We start from the raw sequence: 21,436 nt of genomic DNA, 5'->3' as shown, positions 1-21,436 counted from the left end.
TATCAGTTGTTTCACATTTAAACTGTGAGGTCTTCCTCCTCTTACACCTTTAAAAACTTTGTACTCACAATTTCCCTTTCAGCACTGAATGACCTAATAGGTCCCAGTGCTTGGTTTTTGGTCTGAATTTTATATTCCATTCCAGCATGGGTTTATTCAGTTTCAATGAATAAGCAAAAAATGAATGGTATGCCCAGCACACAGAACATTGGTTAAACAGGCCTAGGCTGAAGTACGAGAGAGGCAGTCAGCAAAAATAGTTTCATATCTCATTACTGTGGATAGAAAAGTTCGAAGTACTGGTCAAATACCACTCTTCATTTCAATTAAGATGCAGCATCTCACCAAGGATGCAAATTTTTTGTCTTAAAAACTGTGGTCTATTTTCTGAATATGTTAGCTCCACTCACTAGAACCACTCAGTCTTGTTCATAAAGTTACGCAATCAAATGCCTGTATGGGTACATGCTAAAGTAACCAAAACTAGCGTGCCATGTTTAAGCTGACTGTGGAGCCCTGCTGTGTGTGTTGTGAATATTGGTTTAAGAATGACACACACAGCCTACCCAAGGATGCCATAACCTACCTGCGTAAAGGGGTCTCTCTGCCTCAAACGTTTCTTAACTTTCATTAAATATACTCCCTACCTACTGTACATTTAAGGTGTGGAAGGTCCACATTCAGTCATCCAAACTAATGCACTTAATAGTGTATTTAACAGTTAATATTTGTGCGTTCTGTCTTAGGCTGCATTTATACCCAGCAAATTGATTTGATTTGATGGCCAAAACAGTGATAGGGCAGTTTTCAATTAGTGAAATAAAAATACCATTTTATTTAATCGGAGATAAAGCTTTCCCATTGAAGCCCGTTGTAATAAGGTCTTGCATACGAAAGGACCTGGATAACACCAAAAAGATATATGCCTTTGGAATGCTGGCTATGAAATATGATTTACTTGAAACAGCAATGGAAGTCTGAATTAAGTTAAAAGCATCAGTGTCCCTGCTTCATATTTTTATTCAGCATTGAAAAAAACTTGAGCTCTCTTGGTAACATTGATGATAGAGTTGATTTTCACTGTCAAGCCAAGAGCCTGGCAATGACAAGAAGTACAAGGGCCACAGCAGAAACTATTTCAGTTTGTTACACCCAGGGGTTGTGAATGTTTTGTATCATAAAGTGTTGTTAAGTGGCAGGATGGGATGATCCACTGATACATAGGTTTACATTATGTAGACCCATGTGTCAGTGAATAATAAAATGGTTAAATTGCCTGTGCATTTCATATCAACAGCAATCTCCTTCCACAAAACATAGGCGCAGGCTCCTTGGAATGTTTTATAAAAACAAATTCAAGGTGGTCTTGGTTCAAAATGTGGTAGGATATTAGTTAAGGTAAGAAGCATTTGCCTGTCAATTCCAACACAATACTGTACTATTTTTTCCCCCCATCTCCAGAATGTAGAAAGTAGCCAGCCATCGTTTAGATATATAAAAAAATTGAGAAGTATGTAATGGCTAATAGCTGTGCAACTCGGTAAATGAAATATTTTTAGAATTTCTAAACACAATTTTGCCCCTGTTATGCATGCAGTCTATGATTATACATGCAATCTGTGATTGTTATTTAGTATTTTGAGTAATGAATTCTATTTCCTTTGTTTAAAAATTACAGATACTGTGTGTTGTTATTCAGCATTTTGAATTATGAATTCTGTTTCCATTGTTTAAGTGTTATCGATATTGTGGAATTTTTAGGAGTTATGTAGGAATGACCATTTTATGCTTATTGGAAGTGAATAATGTATTTTCTCTCTCTCTCTCTCTCTCTCTCTCTCTCTCTCTCTCTCTCTCTCTCTCTCTCTCTCTCTCTCTCTCTCTCTCTCTCTCTCTCTCTCAACTCTTCCTACTCCCAAATATGTGGTTCCTTGCTTCAAAACTGTGAGACTGCAATTACATATCCTCATTAGTGCTGGGCTTAAATTTAGTGCAGTTAGGCAACAGTAGGTTTAGGTGGGGACACATTTGTCTGTACATAAATATATTTTGTATGTAGAAGTAACAGTCTGCTATTCCTGTGATTTTTTATCGCTAAAGATCAAACAAAACAAGCACTGAGTAGATTTTGTGCTACGGTGTTTTGAACTTGTAATTACAAACCATATAGCATGCAACTATCAGAGGGCCATGGATTCGGAGCTAGCAACCACTGTCTGAAAATCAGTGTGTACCTAGACCTTATAAACCTGTTGTTAGCAGCAGTGGCCTCACTTTTTGTAAGGTAATACTGTATTTTCAGAACTTGGTAATTGCCTAGATTGGTTGTACTGGTGTTTTATTTATGAATATATAAAACAAGTATTTAGAAAAGTTTCTTATTCAAAACAGCTGTAATTGTATTTTGTAAAGTAAAATTGTATACTTACACTAAGCATTATATTTCAGGGCATAAGGGACCATCAACACACTACTACAAAATCCCACGAGATCTTCATCATAAGCACAAAGAATTTTTACCATGACTGATCGAGGCTATGATGGACCTAATGAGGAAACTCTTACAGAGTTTTTAAATGTAAGTCTTTTGTTTTGCATCAGTACCCCTTTTATTCAAGTTTACAATTTATAAGTGTTATGCTCATGTGTACAAGATAATCGTTACAATATGTACTTTTCCTGACGTTGTTACTTTTGCATTCATTAGCTTCTATAAGCATAATCCTAATTTACTTTTTGCATCTTTTATATCATCTCTTCAGACCTTTTGTTCTTCTTGGTTAATAGCCAGCAAAGAAATCGTCATTCTAGCAAATACTGTACCAGATAAAAAAAAAAAATGCCACAGAAAACAAATTAGTCTCCTCAAAACCATATCATGAGGCAGGCTGGCTCAGATTTGTGTTGACGCAATACTTGGGCACAATATGAGACTGAACGTTTAGTTTGTGAGCCACTTATTTTTGGCCCTCTGTTCATGTGTGTGAATGGGTATATCTTGAACCTGTTGTGGCATTCTTGTCCACAGATGCTTAAACATTTTGGAGTGACCACAGACTCCACAAATCTCCAAGTCATGGCATTTTTATGTTAACATGTCCAGAATTAGAAGTTTCTCAGTTTCGTTCAAAACCTTTGATTTCTAGAGAGAGGAAGCTAGCACTCTTCAATTTTTAATATTTGGAGTGAATCTTACCTACAGTTAAAATGAGCTTATGTCTTTGCACTGTTAGGTGTGATTGGCATTTAAATAAATACAAGAATAATGCTAGGCTGACTGGGATGGATTGTCTGTAATCACCTATCTCCCACCAGGTAGCGTTGGAATGTTTACGCTCTTGTCAGAATTCCTCATGCAGTGTCCTTGTGGTATGATGTGAATAGGCTGTAATCATTTTGACTATTTCTGGCTGTTTTTCTCCAGTACAGTATTGTGCTTAGTTTTTTGTTTGGCATTATGTCATCTACAGCAAGCAGAGATAGAAGTGTTAAATTCTGTAAGAATGAGTTTTGTGTAAACAGTGTAATTGGTTGGGCATGATAGTTATCCCAATATTAACAGTAGGGTTAGTGAGTTTGATTTTTTATTTTGTTTTCCTTCTCGGTGTGAGAATGTAAGGAGTTGTCTGATGAGCATGAACAATTTTATGAGGTATCAGATGGTGGGAAAGGCCGATTGATTATGTAGGCAATTCTTTAGGTCTGGCCATAAGCCTAATCAGTCTTTTCCTTCTTCTTTGGTGATGGTCCTCCTCCTACTCTTTCATTGCCTGATAGGCTTGATTCATCTCTCACTACCTCTGCTCTGCTTCCTATGTTCTTCATGTGGTTAGGAGAAAAGGATAGGTAAAACTGAAGATGTTAGTTTACTTCTGTCATCAGTTAGGCATTTGACTGAGTATATTATGGGTAAAGATTGCAATTACAGGCATAGTCATCGACCTTTTTTGTTTTCTCCACGAAAGAGGAGGTTTCAGAGACTTGGTCTGTCTGTAGCCCACATTCTGGTGTGCCCTGTGTCAGTAGTTCTTCTCCTCTGCCATGGAACCAAGGTGAGATTTGTGCCCTTCACCACCTCTCTCAACCATCTACCACTTTGAATTTGACACATTCTTGGAAAGATGTGTTTGGTAGAGTTAAGTGCCTGTGTCAACCAGCTTGTGTTATCCTCATGTGGCGAGAGTGACAGTGACATGTGTGATCTGTAAGAGTTACCAGGGATTATAGATGTAGTATTCCAGTTACTTCAGTAGTTTCAAAATTCAGTTGTTCAGTTATTTTCTCGCCCTGTATGATTGTTTATCCCATCTTTTCTGATGTTAACACTTCCTCTCTTACTCAGTTTCCCCCTCTTCCTCTTTGACTACTTCTAGTGTTGTTGGGATTTTTTTGTGGAAGTGTGATATGGGGGATTTGCCTTTTGACACCATGCAAAAACCATCTACCGTCTCCTTCCCAGCAGTCTGGTGCTTCCCACCAGCATCCTGTGACATCATTTCAGCGGTCCCAGGTACATCATCATCTTGGTCTGAGGATTCACCGTTTTCTACCATCATAGTTCTTCCTTTAGTCTTGCCAGATTTAACCCTGATTCAGATGATTCTTCTTTTGTTTTTAAGTGATTCATTGTTCACATTACTCCACTTTTCCTGCTCCTTTTTGCTGAATATGAATCTGTTGATTGGTACTCGTTTGTATACATCTACCTTGGCTCCTGTTAAAGCAAGTATGAAGTTTAAGGTATCTGATTCTGTCAAGTGCATTTTGAGGAGATCTCGAAAATGTATCCCTTATACACTTTCACGGAGCATTGGAATGCTGCTGCTTCAGTTTCCAGTGTTAGGAAGCTAATTAGAGCTATGTGTTGTGACATATACGATGTCATATTTTCAACCCTTCTTCCTTCAAAATACAAGTTTTTTCAAGCTGCTCTCCCTTGGAAGTTAAGTACTCTCTAATCAGTAAGGTACTTTGGCCTAATAGTGAGTCAGAGGTACTTATGAAGTTGGTATTATGTTCTCAGCATGACCACTCATGTACTAAAAAAAAAATTAATAATAGTTAGGTAAATGTTAGTCCAGACAATGGTTCTTGATGGGGCATTGGAGTATTAACCCTATCTTGATAGACCTATTACCAAAGGTTAGAGGGGACCATCATATGTTTTTTACAATTCACTTTAAAGGTAACTGGAACAGTTTTTCGTATTTATTCTATAAGTTGCTCCAGATCAGTGGTCAGTAGCTGTTTTTGGCACATCTCATTGTCTCCTTAACCCTGAAGTGTTTAAGCCATCACCAAAGATGTCTTGAGTCAGGAGAATAGAGAAATCTTGATACAGTCTTGGAAGTCTTCCTGCATCCCTACAGCCTTTTCCTCATGAAAGTTCTGTGTGGAATATCATCCCAAACCATCTTTGAGCTCATCCTCTTTCAGTAAGGTTTTTCAATGTGATCAAGACTCACATTCTAAGTAAAAGAATCACAGAAGCAACCATAACTGATGTTTTGAACCTTCAAGGTCAAGTAGGAGGCCATAATTTTTATGTTGTTCTTCCACTTCTGTCATCATTCCCAAAATTCTTCATTGCCCACCCTCTTCACAGAGAAGTTCTGAGTTTTGAGGAGATCAGAGTTGTTACGCAAAGAGGCAATCTAGGTTTTACCATCAACTTTTCCTTGTTCCCAAGGCCTTTGGAGGGGCTGGAGGCCAGTATTGAATGTTTTCAGACTCAACAAGTTCGTTCATTTTATTGTCGTTCTGATGGAGTCATTCAGTTTGGCCTTAGCAGCCTTCCATAAGGGTAACTGGATATTTTATGCTGATATGCAGGATGTTTACTTCCATGTCCTGATCCACCCTCAGTCTTCAGTGGGAAGGTCTTTCAATTCAAAGTTGTGTGTGTTGGTTTGAGCACAATGCCACATGTATTCTCACATTTTTTGGCTGCATAAGTGGGAGGAGTCATCTGCTAGGAGTCAGAGTTCTTCTAAACTTGGAACAGGTGGTTAGTTCTTACTAACTCATTTCAAGTGATCTTGAGGGTGGAGGATTGTCTTCTGCATCTGGCCATGCTGCTTGGCGTTCTGATCAATGTTGACAAGTTTATGCTTCTCCAACCCAGTCAATTGTCTCTCCTTTTGGACTCAGACTGAGTTGGGCAGATGTTTTCTATCACTGCTGAGAGAATTTCAGCCCTTAAAAGCCTTGAGCCAAGTAGTTACCTCTTTTGGGTCACTTGATCTCTTTAGTGAAGTTTATTAACATGGTCTGTCCAAGAATGACCAATTCAATTTTATCTCAAGAACTCTTGGGTTAGGTCTTGTCTTCTGTATACTCTATTTCAGTCATAATTTCTTCATATCTTTTATGTTCTCGTCAGTGGTTGAGAGATCAGTCAAGACTGTTGATGGGTCTGCCTCTTGACATCTGGAGCCCAGACCTCACATTGTCCTCAGTCAGTTTGGGGTCAGGTTGGGGAGCCATTCTGGAGAACATCAAAATGTTAGGGAGTTGGACTGTAAAGGGGAGCAAATGAATGCAAACAACCTAGAGTTTTTAGCAGGTTAGAAGGTCTTATGTAAGTGGAACATCTAATCAGACAAGATGATCACAGTTTGTCCAACAATTCAACCTCTCTTTCTTATGTGAGGAATACAAATCAAGAACTTTGTTCAGGCTAGCAGAGAAACTTCTTTGTATGGAACCCTTGAACACCATTCCTCTACCTCAGTTTGTCCCAGGGAGAAAACAAGAAACATAATTGTAGACCATCTGACCAAGTCTCTTCATCATATCAGAATGAGCCCCTAATATTGATCTGTTTGCGACTGCCCAAAATGCAAAACTCCCAGTTGACTGTGCTCCATGTCAAGATCTGTGGCAGAGATAGTCAGTGATTTTCTTCTGGAGTGGTTGAATTGATTCAGAGCCGATCATCTTTTATCAAAGCATCAGATAAAGGTGAAAGTTGGTAACTGCATATTTTATAACCCTACCTAATTTTTGCAAGTATTATTTAGTACCTAAGTTCCTAGTTTTGATATTTATAGAGTAAAACAAGTCGCGATGAACCGAGAAAATCACAGAACTGGTTGGCGTACCTTATGGAACCATATTTGGCGTAAACATAATATGACCCATGAGGATCCATATTGATCTACACAGTTTGATATTGGCCAGCAGGATATAAAATTGCCCCAGTGGTTGCAAGAACAAGAAGCAAATATTTTCTCTTCTGCAGTTAATAGAACGCAAGTGTCTTGACGGATTGTCTTTTGCTCCATGTAGATCTAACAGCTATAGACTGATTCATTATGTGGATCATTGAATTATTTGTGGCAAATATCAAGAAAATGGAAGAATAACCACTTGAGTCCCAACAACTGCTGTGGAGTTGTGATGAAGCCCCACATAATAATAATAATAATGTAATAATAATTATCATGATAATAATTGTTCTAAAAGGTCCACAGTTATAGTTGACTGCCCAAAACCCTCTGCATTTATGAACGTGATGGAGAGTTTTTCCCATTATTGAATGATAATGCTCGATGACAAATCTTGCTCATCATTGATATTTCTGAAGTAGGATGGGTGCTAATATCAGTTAGTGAATATATCATAGTCAGTGATTTTCTTCAGTGTGGGAGCCTCATGGTCGTCATCATCGTCACTGTTGTGTTCAAAACCCTTACTGGTGATTTTTTTCACTCCATTACCAGAGCTATTGAACTTAGGTACTTACTTGCAAAAATTAAGTAGGGTTATAAAATATACACTTGCCAACTTTCAATTTATCCGATGTTTTGGTTGTTGTGTTGGAATCCTTAGTAGACCCTTGTGCTTTTCCTCATTGCACTTAGAGGATTTTCAACAAGTTTTGTGTTGGAGATCTCAAGTCATTGTTAGGATGTGAAGGCCCCAAAGGTAAAGGTTTCCTGTGCTACATCTCCTGGCAGTCAAAGTTCATTACATTCTGTCAGTCAGGAAAGATCAACTTAGTTACACTTGAGAAAATGCCATCAAACCTCCAAATGCTTCATCTGACCTCAGAAACTGTTATCAGTGTTCTGCAAACAAGAGGCTTTTTGAGACCAGCTATGGAACTAATCCTTAAGTCTAGTAAACCCTTCACTGTTAGACCTTAGTAACAACAGTGGTCAGGTTATTAATCTTGGTGCTTGTCCTGATGGATTTCTAGCAAGCATACCTTTGTTGATAACCTGAGCAAATTCTTCTGTTATCTCAGGTACATGAAGTGAACTTGTGTTCCAGGGCTTGAGGTATAATGCTTTATGTTGTCTTCAGTTCTGGGAGATGCTAACTTGAATACCACTCATGACTTTGGATGAGGTCTTCAAATCTTTTGAGCTGGAAGCTCCAAAATCTTGCTATCATTGTTTAGGATGGAATTTGGACATAGGCATTAAATTTTGGGTAACGACTGTTCGAATCTTTGAATAAAGCTCCCTTTAAGAACTAACTTTCAGAACACTTTTGCCTTCAGCTCTTGCTACAGCAAAGTATATTAGTGAGCTTCAACCTCTTTCTTCTGAGGTTTTGTTCAAGTGGACATGTCTCCTTTTCTCTTTTTGCCCATTGTTTAGGGCTAAAAACTTCAAGCAGAATCCTTCCCTGATTTGTTGTGGTGCCTAGTTTAACTGCTTTAGTAGGCAATGAAGAGGAAGCTCTTCTATGTCCAGTTGTAGCTCTAAAGATATATCTAGAATTCTCAAAGTGAAGTTAAGAATTTATTCTGTGGTGTTAGGAGGCCAAACACTACTGTGTTTCAGAATATTATGTCTCTTTTTGTGCATTGCTTAATCAAGTCAGTGCACATAGTCGAATCCTGATTGTTTTACATTGTTTGACAGTAAAACCTCACAGTGTCCTTGCTGTAACAATATCTTATAATTTCATGTAACCTTTTGTTAGAGAAGGTTTTTCAGTGCAACATATGGATGTGGAACTCAGTTTTTTCTTTGATTGAAAGACATCAAATTTCGTATGAGAATTGTAAAGCCCTTGTCCTATTGTCATGGTGGGGATATTTTTCACTGAACCATTCCCTCTTATCTTTAGGCTGTTAGAAAATTTTGGTATTGAGTTTTGGGAGCATGAAGGTATGCATTAGTTTATAGGAGCATACATTCATGTATGAGGGTAGTCTTGTTTTGGACTGTCGGTTATGAGCTTTCGACTCTAGCACAAGAGTCACTAATACTCTACAAAATGTTACTTTTTCCCCCTGTTAAGAGTCTTAACAAGTTGCGCTCTGGGGGATCTTGCACCCTGCTGTGGTTCCACCGTCTAGAGACAGCACTTTCCAGGAACGACCACACAATAGGCAACAGTTTTCAGAAGCTTTTTTCCTTTTATAAAAGCTTTTAGTTTGCTTGGCTGAGCAGATCTTTTGTGGCTGTACTAACCCACCATCCTCATTCAATGTGGTAATCAGCAAATGCTAACAGTAGGTAAGATTCCAACAAAATAATGAAAATTTTATGGTAACAGTTTATTTGGATACTTACCTCCTGTTAAAGAGGAAACCCATCAATCCATACATCTTAGTGGGTGGTCATGAAAAATTCTGACAAGAACATAAACATTCCAACACCACCTGCTGAGAAACAGGTGGTTGCAGACAGACCATCCAGGTCAGCCAAAAATTATTCTTTTGTTAATTTGAATGCTGACTGCACCTAACAGTGCAAAGATGTAACTAACTTGAACAGTAGGTGATTATCCAAATAATTTTATAATAAAAATGTTAATTTTGACTACTGTAGTACTTACTCACTCTTATTTATTTTTAGAACTGATGCAGGAATACCTGAGTAAATCCATTACAAGAGGGTGCTTGCAGCATCCCCTCAACCCCTAGCTTCACCCACTTTTTAACCTTTTACTTTAACATTCTCACCTCTTTTTCCATCTTGCATTCCAACCTCTCTAACTACAGTATTGCTTTTAAATGTTATGGCGGGTTTTCTCCCTAGTTTCACTTTTAGATTTATCTACTTCATCTCATTTATTTTGTGGATCTCATATCTTGCTGTCCAACCACTCCAACACCTCATCTCAGTGACTTCAATGTTTAGTGGCTGAAAATGCCTCAGTGCTTAGCCTTATATATAACCTAAATTTAACAATTCATTTATTCTTTCATTTATCATTAGTTGGGTTGGATCATTTGTTTTTTCCAGTGAAAGTACAATTGGATGATGATTAGTTTCCATACCCACTAGCCAACCACAGTTAGGGACAGATGTGCCCTATATTGGGCTAGCTGGGAGATACTACTCTGATGTATGTACCACTCACAGAGATTTCACCCAGTAGATTAGAAGTTCAGTGAGCTATACTGTTCTCAGCAATCATTAAGAATTAGAGAAGCATGTGTCACTCCTTAGACAGAGAATTGAAAGAATGAGGTTTAATTGGTTGGGCTTGGTTGTTAGGTCTTAAAGAGTAAGACTTTGTTGTCATTCAGATTTTTGCGGAGAACCTTATTGCTTCAAGTGCCTGGCTGGTGGTTTGATTTCATTTTTTATATACAAAACTTACCTCTCCATTATATAGCTTTTATTTCCAAGCCAGTGGGAGTTCGACAGATGGAAAACTAAAGTGAGAACACTTGGTTTTCTAAGAACATACCTTTTCTATCCATCTATTTCCCTCACCCCTATCAGGGGACCGATAGGTATAAACACTCGTAGTCAGCCATTCTACTTCTGTCACTGGTTTCAGTTAGAGGTTATCAGATTGTTATCTGTGCTTGGTTTTCTTTTGACAAATTTCTTTTGTTTTTGGTATTTCTTTTTTGGATATGGCTGGTAACAATAGAATAAGAACCTGTAAGGTAAGAATTACTGTAATAAGCTGTATTCCACTTCCACTGACCCCTATGAGATGTGTGGAATGCTGAAGGAAGAAGTGTAATTTGAATGTCCATTGTGAAGTATGTGAATCATGGTTCAGTGAATTCATAGTGAAACTGGTGAAACACCTGAAGCAAAGAGAGACTGATCATAGGAAGAAGCATCAGAAGAGACAAAAGGATAAGTCTGATAGGCCTTGTGATAAAGTGCACCATTTGTCGTCATCTTCCCATTCTAGGTCCTCTGCTTCTTTTCTTTGATCCATTACTCCAACTAGAGCTTCCCAATTAATTCAGGACATTAGATTTGATAGAAATGAGACCATTATTAGGGGCGTAAAGGGCTTGATTAATCAGCTGGCCAAAGTTTCATGTAATGTTTTATCAGCATTGCCCTCCTTGGGGTCTTGATTAGGTTTGGAGGGCGGGTCAGTGCCCCCACTCCTGGCTAGCCATTTCCTTGGCTCATCTTGTCTTGCTCCCTCTGTACCTGGAACAACAGGGAACCTGGACATGTCAGGGCGTGGTGTGGATCTGTGTCCAGTGTAGCCCTCTGGTGTTGCATCAGACTTTGTACTCTTGAAAGATTGCACCGTTAGAGTAAAGAAAAGTAGTTGCCCATTTTCTTCCATTCATTTAAGCTTGACCACATCATGACATCTAGGTAGAAGGGATGCTTCTCTTTTTTTCTGATAATGTTGTCAGAATGAATGAAAATGATGCTGATGGTCATTCTGGATCTAAGACTAGTATTAAGGACCCTTTATTTTTTAGAGAAGAGTCTAGAGTTTCCTCCGTTTCCCTTGTTTCTTTGGCTAAGGGGGAGGTTTGTGTTGTGCTGCCATTAACAAGCTGTTGTCCTGTACCTAGTGCATTTTTGCGCCTTTCATCACAACACCACACACTGTTGTTTCTCTCTTGTGTGACCGGCACTTTGAAGGCGTCTCCTCCTGACTGCAAGAGTGCTAGTCGCTGCTTTCATTCGCCTGTGTGATTGTTGCCTGCAAAGCGCTCTCATTTTGACAGTCACCATGCTGCTCTCCTGTCCCCCATGTTCTCTTTGAATGGTATGTGACTTCGTATTCTGTTTCTCACAGGGGTGTTTCCCATACTTTGGATTTGCAAGTTTTTGCAGGCAGTCAGTCTTATCAGTTTTTGCATTCAGACACTTCTCTGATTAGAGATTCTCCAGCGAGGTGCTCTCACATATTGGAACCTTCTCAACTGTAGGGGTTTCTTCCCATAAACAAGTGACTGCTGTTTCAGTTTTTTATCTCCCTTTGGTTCAGGAATTCTCTCATTATTGCGAGATGTTTCCTGGCGAGAATTTAGGTCTGTTTGTCGAGTCAACAAATGCTCAGCCACCTCAGTGTTTGCCTTTTGAGTTGGAGAAAGTAGCTTCATCGGCAGCAGGTGTTTTAGGCAGGTTCAGGGTTATAGGGCAGATCTTGGGACATTAGTAATAGCTGATGGATGGAATTCACTAGGAAGGCAAACACTTTTGTGTAAATAATTTTGTATTTAGTAGCTTTAAAGTGCCAGCTAATTTTCACTTTGCCCACCTGTTTCAAATGGGAATCGGCTGTATAATGGACAGGTAATTTTCATTTTAAAAATGCAAGTACTTAATTCAGGATTTATTTTTTTAAACACTTACCTCACCATTAACTCTCCTTACCTCCCCAAATTCAAAGTGGACAGAAGTAGATTGAACTGCTACAAGTATTTGTACTTACTGGTCCCCTGTTGTGGGGTGGGAGAAATAGATGGATAGAAAATGTATATTCCTAGAAAACCAAGCACTCTAATTTTTGTTTTCAATCTGTTGAACTCCACTGGGATGGAATTAAAAGCCATGCAGTGGAGAGGTAAGTAGTTAATAAATAAATCTTAAATTTAGTATCAGTATTTTTGGCCCTAGATGCTATCTGTCAAATCATCCTCCAGACACAAGTCTGACTTGATAAGTGCAAGAAAGTTTATATAATATTCGTTTATAAGTATAGGGAAGATTATCGTTTAATTGTTATCTGCAGGTTACTGACAGAATAACAGGTGAAAAACGAAGTTTGGCTTACAAGAAAATCCTTGGTAAACGGAGCCCTGGTATAATATTTATTCCAGGGTTCATGGGAACCAAATATGACATCAAACCAACTGCCCTGGCCAAGTTTTGTTTGCAGCAAGGATTTTCCTTTGTCAGGTAAGGCTTTTTATACTTAAAATATTCATGTGTAATTGTAAGTCATAGCAATCTCAGTATAAATACCTGGTATTTTACATAGATTATGATTGTGATGTTTTAAATGGCAGACTTTAAAAGAATGAGTGAATTGAAGAGCTTATAGCATTAAGGTAGTGCTATCTTTTGAGTGAATTAAAGAGCTTATAGCATTAAGGTAGTGCTATCTTTTGGTTGCATGCATATTCTGTAGTTTATACTGATGCATCATGCAGTAATCTGTTCAAGCCTTTGCCTTTCCTGCATTTCAATTATTCTACTTAGCATGCCTTACATCCATGCACCTCCAGATATACTACAGGGAAAATGAAATATTGAGTATGAGTCCTGACCAGTTTTGCCTTGAGTGTTCGAAGACATTTTCAAGAGGACTCATAGAAAAGTAAAGGTGAAACCTGTCAGGATTTGTACCTGTTTTTCATTCTATCTGTGGTACATGTGCATTTATACGTCACATATTATTGTGATTTTACCCATCCTTCTATCTATTCCTAATGATCCATTTTTAATGTCTGCCATCCCCATGAGGGGGACATGCATACTGTTTCTTAAGCAATACACTGTAAGCATTATTTCAGGTGTTTTTGCAGTGCTTCTTTGGTCCCCATCTCTGTTCTTATCTGTCTTTTTCCATTCTCCATTTCATTTGGGCTCTTCATACTTAGCATTCCAACTTCTTTACCATTGTTTTGATCCAGTTTTAATCTTGAATCCTTTTTGGATACATCCCTATTTGAGAGGCTAAGGGCAGATAAACAGTGGAAAGGATGAATGCAAAAAGCAGAACATTTGGTATGGAAGAATTACTGAGTTAGGCAAAGAAGATGGGTGGCAATTACGGATAAGCTGCTCTTTGTTCAGTCTTGTATACCAGGACGATCAAGCACAGAGTAAGAAATGTATACATTCAGTAATGCCTCACCTTAGGCTATTGTACTTATCACCTACATAATTGTGATGAAATTTTCGTAGGCCAACTTTTTAGACATCATGCATTTTTGGAGAAATCTCTGAAGTTGATTACCAAGTGTAAAGTATATTTTAGTTCTGATTTGACAAAAATAAATCCGTTGGTACAAGAATGTAATAATTATAATTTTAAATGAGTCTAGTTTCATGGAATGTCAGGAACTTAAAAATTTAGAAGTATGAAGTAATGAAAAAGATTCATGTTTATGGGACATAGGTAACTTGTTTCATTTTTAAGTCCAAAATTAATTAATTTTTAAACTTCAAATTTAGATGCAAATTTAGTTCAGATAATAGCTGAATACTATTCCAATCAATAGTTTAATGCCACTCCAATTAATAGTTTAATGCCACTTAATTCAAAAGCTACTTGTAAGACAGAAAATTAAACATGAGAAGAGCTGAGAGTCTGCAAATTACACTATAAAAAAAATTTTACTTCTAAGTTATTGTAATTTCCCATGTGGCTTCTCAATACTTAAAAACCAGTTAAATAAAAGCAAACTACCAACATTCAAAACCATGTCTGTTCTCTTGCAGAATCACTGTAAATTAGTTTTGATAAGTACAAAGGCAGAATCACAGTAAATTAGTTTTGTTAAGTACAAAGGAGAATGTTGGAATATTGTCATAGAAGTTGGATGGTTGTGTATTGGAGGAATGAAATGATTAAAAGAGGGGTACAGTTTTGCATATGGGGCCTTGTAAAGGGCACTGTAAACATGATCCTGCAATAAGATCAGATTCTAAGCGCAACTCCTCATAAATCTCATTTAGAATATAGCTAGGCCATCATCAAGAAACCAGTCCCAACAGCAGAAGTAGGAAAAAATGTTAACCAGTCCCAACAGCAGAAATAGGAAAAAAATGTCGGAAAAATGTTTGAGCCGGGCTAATTTGTGGGGCTGAAAGCAAAAACTGATGAAAAAATAACCACATGTTGCTCTGTTGAACAGCCCTCACCCTCAGGAAGTAATCAGGGGGTGTGGAAATGAGTGGGTTCAACTGTCCTTTCATAGTACTCCACTTCATCTTGAATGAATTACTAACAGAAAAGTTTTAAGCGTTATCATCAAAGTATCATGCAAAAAGTAGGGCACTATATATGAAATGACCATTAACTTCCAATATTCCTTTGTTTCAGAAGAGACTATTGACTTCCAATATTCCTTTATTTCAGATGACTGCAGATCTTAGTTTAAACTCCCACAAAAAATGCCTTTGTTCCATCAAGGAGCACACAAAATGGCCATAAAGGGACATGAGATATATCTTATTCAAGTGATTCTTCTTAATAATTTTATTCTACCTCCCTTTCGATATTTCCATCCCTCCAATCTTACTACCTCATTTAATCCTTACCATTTTTCCCACTTTACAAGTCTGAGCTTGCATAGTTTCAGGGTCAGATGTGCTTTCTTGGATTAAAAACACACCACTTAATTTTGTAAAATTATTAGATTGTCCCAGCTCTAGAGCCAAGGGTGCAGTTAAGATGGTGCTGGACTTGTTCTGTGTTGAGACGTTAGATTTACTAAATACAGTAGATATTGTCTTGATCTCCGTTGAGTTTGTTGTCTCTCATTTAAAGTTGGAATAAGTATCTAACAGAGCATTTCTTTGTCTCTAATCTCTTCTAGATTACAGACAACTAAGTGCAGTACTTTTCTAATTAAAATCCTATATTATAGTGTTAATTTCTCTCTCTCTCTCTGTATGTAGTACTTTCCTCATATATTCTCATAAACTGCAATGGTTTTTTTAGTTATGAAAGCTTTAGTTTTTAAACTACATAGCTAGTAACAAGGATCCTATAACTAGTTGTTTTTTCTTTTGCACATGCAGATATGATGCTACAGCACTTGGAGAATCCAAAGGCACTATTGAACTGAAGGATGCCCGCTTTTCGCATTGGCTTCAAGATGCAGAAGAAGTTCTTTTGTATCTTACAGAAGGTCCTCAATTGGTGATTGGATCTTCTATGGGTGCATGGGTAAGTGAAAATGTTTTTGTTTTGAGTTCATGCATTTTGCTTGATTACTTGCTCTAAGTTGTGTCAAAATTTTACATTTTTGACAGAAATTCCCATCTTCTGAGATATATGCCACATGTGAACTTCATTCTTATTTCTTGTTCAAGGTTAGTATTGCTTCAAGTATTTTTGTTTCTTCAGGACTCCATACTTACCAGTTCTTGTTCTCATGTTAATTTGGTGTTCTTAAAGAGTATGAACTTATGGTTTCTTTAGTTATTATCAGTGATCATAGATGGTGTGTCATATTAGCTATGTCAAGCAATTGGGTAGTCAAGAGATGGGCGATACTTCCATTGTGGGGTGCCCTGTGTCACCTTCCTTTACAAATTTGCTTTTATTGACTTTCTTTTCTTCAGCAGTTTTATTTGGTGGTGCTCTTCACCTCATCAAGTATTTTCACCTTTTCACACCTGTAGTGCCATTTGATTATTCTACTTTGATTTTATACGGTATTACTGCATTTAGCTTTTTAAATCTCTTCTTTTTCTTTTACAAAGTAACCCCATTAGATAGTATCCCAATGAATTATTTCTTATTAATATTAACTTACCTCTTTGTGAAGAGTTTTTATTTGTAGACTGCAAGATAATGTTACTCTGTGGACATAAGTAAATTTAGTTATTATTATAGAGTGGTTTAAAGCAGGGACTGAACGATATTGTTGGACTCTTGTAGGGCTTGCCTAAACAAGTTGTTCTTAAATGAAAAATAAAAACCAAAAGGCTAAATAAGCTAGACAACTAACAAGAAATACTGTATAGGGATTGCATGAAAAGTACAAGGCATAAAGCATTGCAGCTGGGTGGGAGCTAAGGGATTATGCAAAAACCCTTCTGTACCATTTACAGTGTGCCATGCAAGGGTTATTGTAAGCATTATCTGCCTAGAAGTGAACATGTTTTGTTGTTTCACTTCCATGTATTTATATATGTGTTTTATTGTTGTATATTTTCTGAAGGCGTCTTGTCCTTCATCACAACCTCCTCAGAGGAGTTGCTTGTACATTGGGCTTGTATAATTCTCCCAAGTTTCCTTTTACAGATCCTTAGAGTTATTCCTTTTCTATGATGCATTCCCTCTTTTACTTCCCTTTCATTTCCTTTGCCATCCTTCTGATTGAGTGTCTAAATTCTCTTAGTTGTTTTGCATTGTTTTTTCCCCTCTATTAAGAGTAAATCCTTTAGGCCAAGCCTTTTGAGGTTAAAGATTTGACTCTCTGGTCCCAGACAAAGTTCTATAATAAGAATGTGTAGACAGCAGGTGTCTCTACTCTGACAAATGGGTACCATTGGGAATAATATTCCTTAAGGGAATCACATTTGAATACAATCATTGTAGCTTATAAATGTTTTTGATGAACATTTTGATTACTGACATGACAGTGATGAAGTAATGGAGGTTCTGATTAAGCCATGGAGGTTACTAAAATAAGAGTATTCAAGCAGTTTTATTTATAGGAAATTGGAGGAGATGAAATAACCCATAAATCTCTGTTTCACCCTCATAAACTTAATTCATGGTCAAGTTTCTGTGTAATTGGTAATTCTAATTATTCTGGATTCTGCATTATGGAGAAAAATGGTAAAATTTTGGATTTTTGATGGAATGGTCACTATGAAAAATTGCTTGACATAAAAGAATACAGTATGTATTCCTAAGGACAAAAATATTGTGAAGGCTTTTGCTTATTAAAACTGGTCACAAGTTAGTGATTAGGTTCATTAGAACTGATCACAGGTTAGTGAATAGGTAAAATTAAAACTGATCACTGGTCAGTGTATAGGTAAAATAAAACTGATCACAGGTTAGTGAACAGGTAAAATTAAAACTGATCACAGGTTAGTGAGTAGGTATAATTATAACTGGTCACGAGTCAGTGGAGAGATAAATTTAGGTTGTGTTACCCTTTTTATTAATTAGATATTCTAAATCAAAATATCTTGGAGTATCTTGATTGCCAAAGTTAAAATGACTGTTTTATACACTTGGATTTCTCATTTTACCCTATAAGACTGGTTGACATTGCACATACTGTATATCCGTAATAAGTTTTATTTGTATTTCAGATTGCTGCTTGTTTAGCAAGAAAACATCCAAAGAAGTTTGGTAAATTACTATTACTGGCTCCATCCATCAATTTTTCTAACTACTATTTGGATCGTATGAGAAATCGTGCTCCTGCTGTTCTTGTGGAGATCTTGGATAAAGGTGGTCATTATGAGTATAATGACCCCAAGTATGGACCTTATCCATTGTCATTCCGTGTCTTTGAGGAAATGATTCCGTACGAGTTGGATCTTGACCAGGAGGGGGGTTACCCTATCAAATGTCCTGTTCGCATTATTCATGGCACGCAGGTATGTTTTTATGTTATTCTATGTATCCTATTATGTAGAGTAAGTAAGTATGCATTATAAGAAAAACAGTTACAGTGTTATAGGGCTTCTTGCAAGCTCATTGCATATTCACTTTAGACTTGTTATACACTGATTCTGTGCTGTTTGGTATCGTTTCAGTTATGTATATGTAACTGCATTACTTGATTCCTCATGGGGTTGTGCATATTATGTCAGGTGCTTTTGCTGTCATTGATTTTATTTGCATGGCTTAGAGTACTAAGTGCTACTTGGGAAGATTTGCTCTCTCTCTCTCTCTCTCTCTCTCTCTCTCTCTCTCTCTCTCTCTCTCTCTCTCTCTCTCTCTCTCTCTCTCTCAGGTGGACTAAAATTCTCCTTTAGATGTACAGTAGTTGAAATTTATTCATATAGACAGTAGTTGCAATTTACGTATACAGATTGGTATTGATAAAGTGACAAACCATAAAAATATTGTGGACATGAGAAGTTTATAGGATACAGCTTTTGTTACCTTGGGGTTTTAGGAATAAAGCATGTGAAATATTTCACAAGGAAATGAGAGATAGGGAGTAATTTATCCATCAATACACAGTTGTATATAGCAAGAAAGCATGTGATGAAAAAGTTGAAAGTATGATTGCGTTTAATTTTCAGCGAAGTCATAACTTTGTGGCAATTTCTGATTGTATTTTGGTGGTGTTATTGCCAAAATTGACTTGATGAAAGACCTAGCGATGCTACATGTACTTAAAGAGAGTAGTGTCACTGGTAGAATAAAATTCTAGAGTTTCAAAATCTGAATGCGTTCTTACGGAAATGCAATCCATTTTATTTTACGTGACCAACCTTTTATTGCCAGTACTTGATAGGAGACAGGGTATCATTCAGAATGAATGTAGTAAAGACTTGGTACTATTTATCAAATGTAGTTAGGTGGTAATCATCATTCATCAATAGCCAGTGACTTCAAATGGTCTTTATTTTGTGGGAATATCATCACCGGTAATTACTGGTACCTTTTTCTTTTTGTGTATTCTGCAGAATATGAATAGCTTGTAGAGATTGCTAATCTCTTTCCTGGGCTCTGAATCTCTGTATATGCCAAGGAAGTACAGTATGTTGCTATGGATGCGACTACCAAGAAGGGGAGTCAGAGTAGTAATACTGACTGCTTCCTGGAATGCTTGGTGGAAGTGGGTTGTGTAAAGGTGGAGCCATGGAGACAGTATTTCAGTGCAACAGTCATACTGAGTCAGTTCAGTTTCTTAGTACAGTACCGTAATTTGATCATCTGGCAAGTATTCTGAGTAACTTAATATTTTTGATTAATATTAATGATTAATACAGTTTTCCTTGCAACACTGGAATGAATTGTTCTTGTAGCATGGCACCAGGGTGTGAATTCAGGCAGAAAGCACACAAGATAGGAAATACTGGAGCAAGTGTATTGTATATCTGACGTGTAATAAGAAAATTTTAACAAAAATGGCACTAGTGATGATGGAGCTTAAGCTGTTTTGATGGGCTTTCTGGATCCTCAGTGCTTTTCTATCAAGGTCGCTTTTGTTTAGAGCATGTGCAAGAGAATGAATACTCTTCTGATTTTAGCCTTAGTTGCTTGGCACTGCAGACTATCAATTTGGAAACGTGCTTAAAATTTATTTCTTGGGCACTGAATTCTGGCATTTTTTTTTTTTTTTTTTTTTTTTTTTGTAAAGAACATACAAAAGGTTGGAAGGTCTCTGCTGATTTTAACTTCCTGTGCAGTAGATCCTTAGGTTGGAAACATTGACTTTAGATGTTTTAATCCTAGCAACTGATGTTTTAATCCTAGCAACTGAAAATTCATAGTCTCTGTTAACAAGGCATCCATTTAAATTTTCAGATTCATATGATGTTATGGAATAGAACTTTTTTTTTCCAGTTTTTGGATTAGTACCTATCCTTAAAGGCAGAGTTATAGCACCAGTAGACATAAAAAGTAGTTTGTTTTTGCTGCATGGCCGTGGAGGCAATTTGAAGTCTATACTTTTGAATTCAGTTACAAACAAATCTCATTGAATGATTTCATCTGGTAAATGAGAAGTAGAATGTAGAGAGGTTGATATACTTTATTATGAGGACAGGGGTTCTAGTTTAGTCTTAAGTAATAACAGTGGACCTGGCCATCAACAGACTATTTTAGGATTTGGCAATGAAATATTTTAACTTTGTAATCTCTTATCAGTTGTCTTGGAGAATCAATATTGGAGGTGGTAATGATAACTCACATTCTTTGAATGGTTCACTTATTAAATAAAAACTACTTTTCAAATCTTGCTTGTAACAATAATAAAAGTTAAGAATGAATTCAAAAATTTTCTGAAAGAGGTTTTTATTTATTTCTTTGTGATTATTGCATATTAAACAAAACCCATCTTCATTACCTGATAGAATGAAAATGTCTTCCAGATGAGATTAGTAATTTAGTTTTCCTCATTTGTGCATCCTTTTATGACAGTACACATATAAAACGAAAGTTTATGGCAATACACACACAAAATGAAAGTTCCATGGCTTAACCAGAGTCTGTCAGATATTTTCCATACTCCCCCATCAGAGCAACTTCATTTATGCATGACATACGGTACATGTAATGGAAATAGACCACTGAAAAAGTGCATTAGGTTTAGGGGAGAAAGTTTTTTGCGGGGAAGTAGGCCCGCTTTTATCTTTTGATAACCAACTGTGAGAACAAGTGCTAACGATATTTTGCAGCTCTCTCTCTCTCTCTCTCTCTCTCTCTCTCTCTCTCAATTTCATGAAATGTTTTGGTTCAGTTAAGTATATCTACTTTACTTATATAATCTTTTTAGTTACATTACTAGGAGAGAGAGAGAGAGAGAGAGAGAGAGAGAGAGAGAGAGAGAGAGAGAGAGAGAGAGATAATTATTAAAATTCTGGTATTTCCA

At 37.0% G+C, this 21,436-nt stretch overlaps 1 protein-coding gene across 8 annotated transcripts in view; it reads left to right on the top strand.

The window, feature by feature from the left end:
* LOC136843875 (palmitoyl-protein thioesterase ABHD10, mitochondrial-like) overlaps positions 1-21,436 on the top strand; it is a 61,050-nt gene that overhangs the window by 2,891 nt on the left and 36,723 nt on the right. For 7 of the 8 annotated variants that reach the window (XR_010854707.1, XM_067112745.1, XM_067112744.1 and 4 more), the window contains exons 2-5: positions 2,449-2,578; positions 12,919-13,085; positions 15,939-16,086; positions 18,195-18,485. Coding sequence is in view for 7 of the 8 variants with exons in the window: in XM_067112745.1 (XP_066968846.1) it covers positions 2,522-2,578; positions 12,919-13,085; positions 15,939-16,086; positions 18,195-18,485 (663 nt within the window). In the remaining variant the exon portion in view is untranslated. Of the gene's footprint in view, positions 1-2,008; positions 2,285-2,448; positions 2,579-12,918; positions 13,086-15,938; positions 16,087-18,194; positions 18,486-21,436 lie in introns of those variants that run through there. The other variant, XM_067112742.1, reaches the window with a different exon arrangement.

The sequence above is a fragment of the Macrobrachium rosenbergii genome, chromosome 12 (assembly GCF_040412425.1).
Source record: "Macrobrachium rosenbergii isolate ZJJX-2024 chromosome 12, ASM4041242v1, whole genome shotgun sequence".
NCBI classification, from domain to species: domain Eukaryota; kingdom Metazoa; phylum Arthropoda; class Malacostraca; order Decapoda; family Palaemonidae; genus Macrobrachium; species Macrobrachium rosenbergii.
The sequence above is the reverse complement of the archived record's forward strand: the minus strand, read 5'-3'. Positions and strand labels throughout refer to the sequence as shown.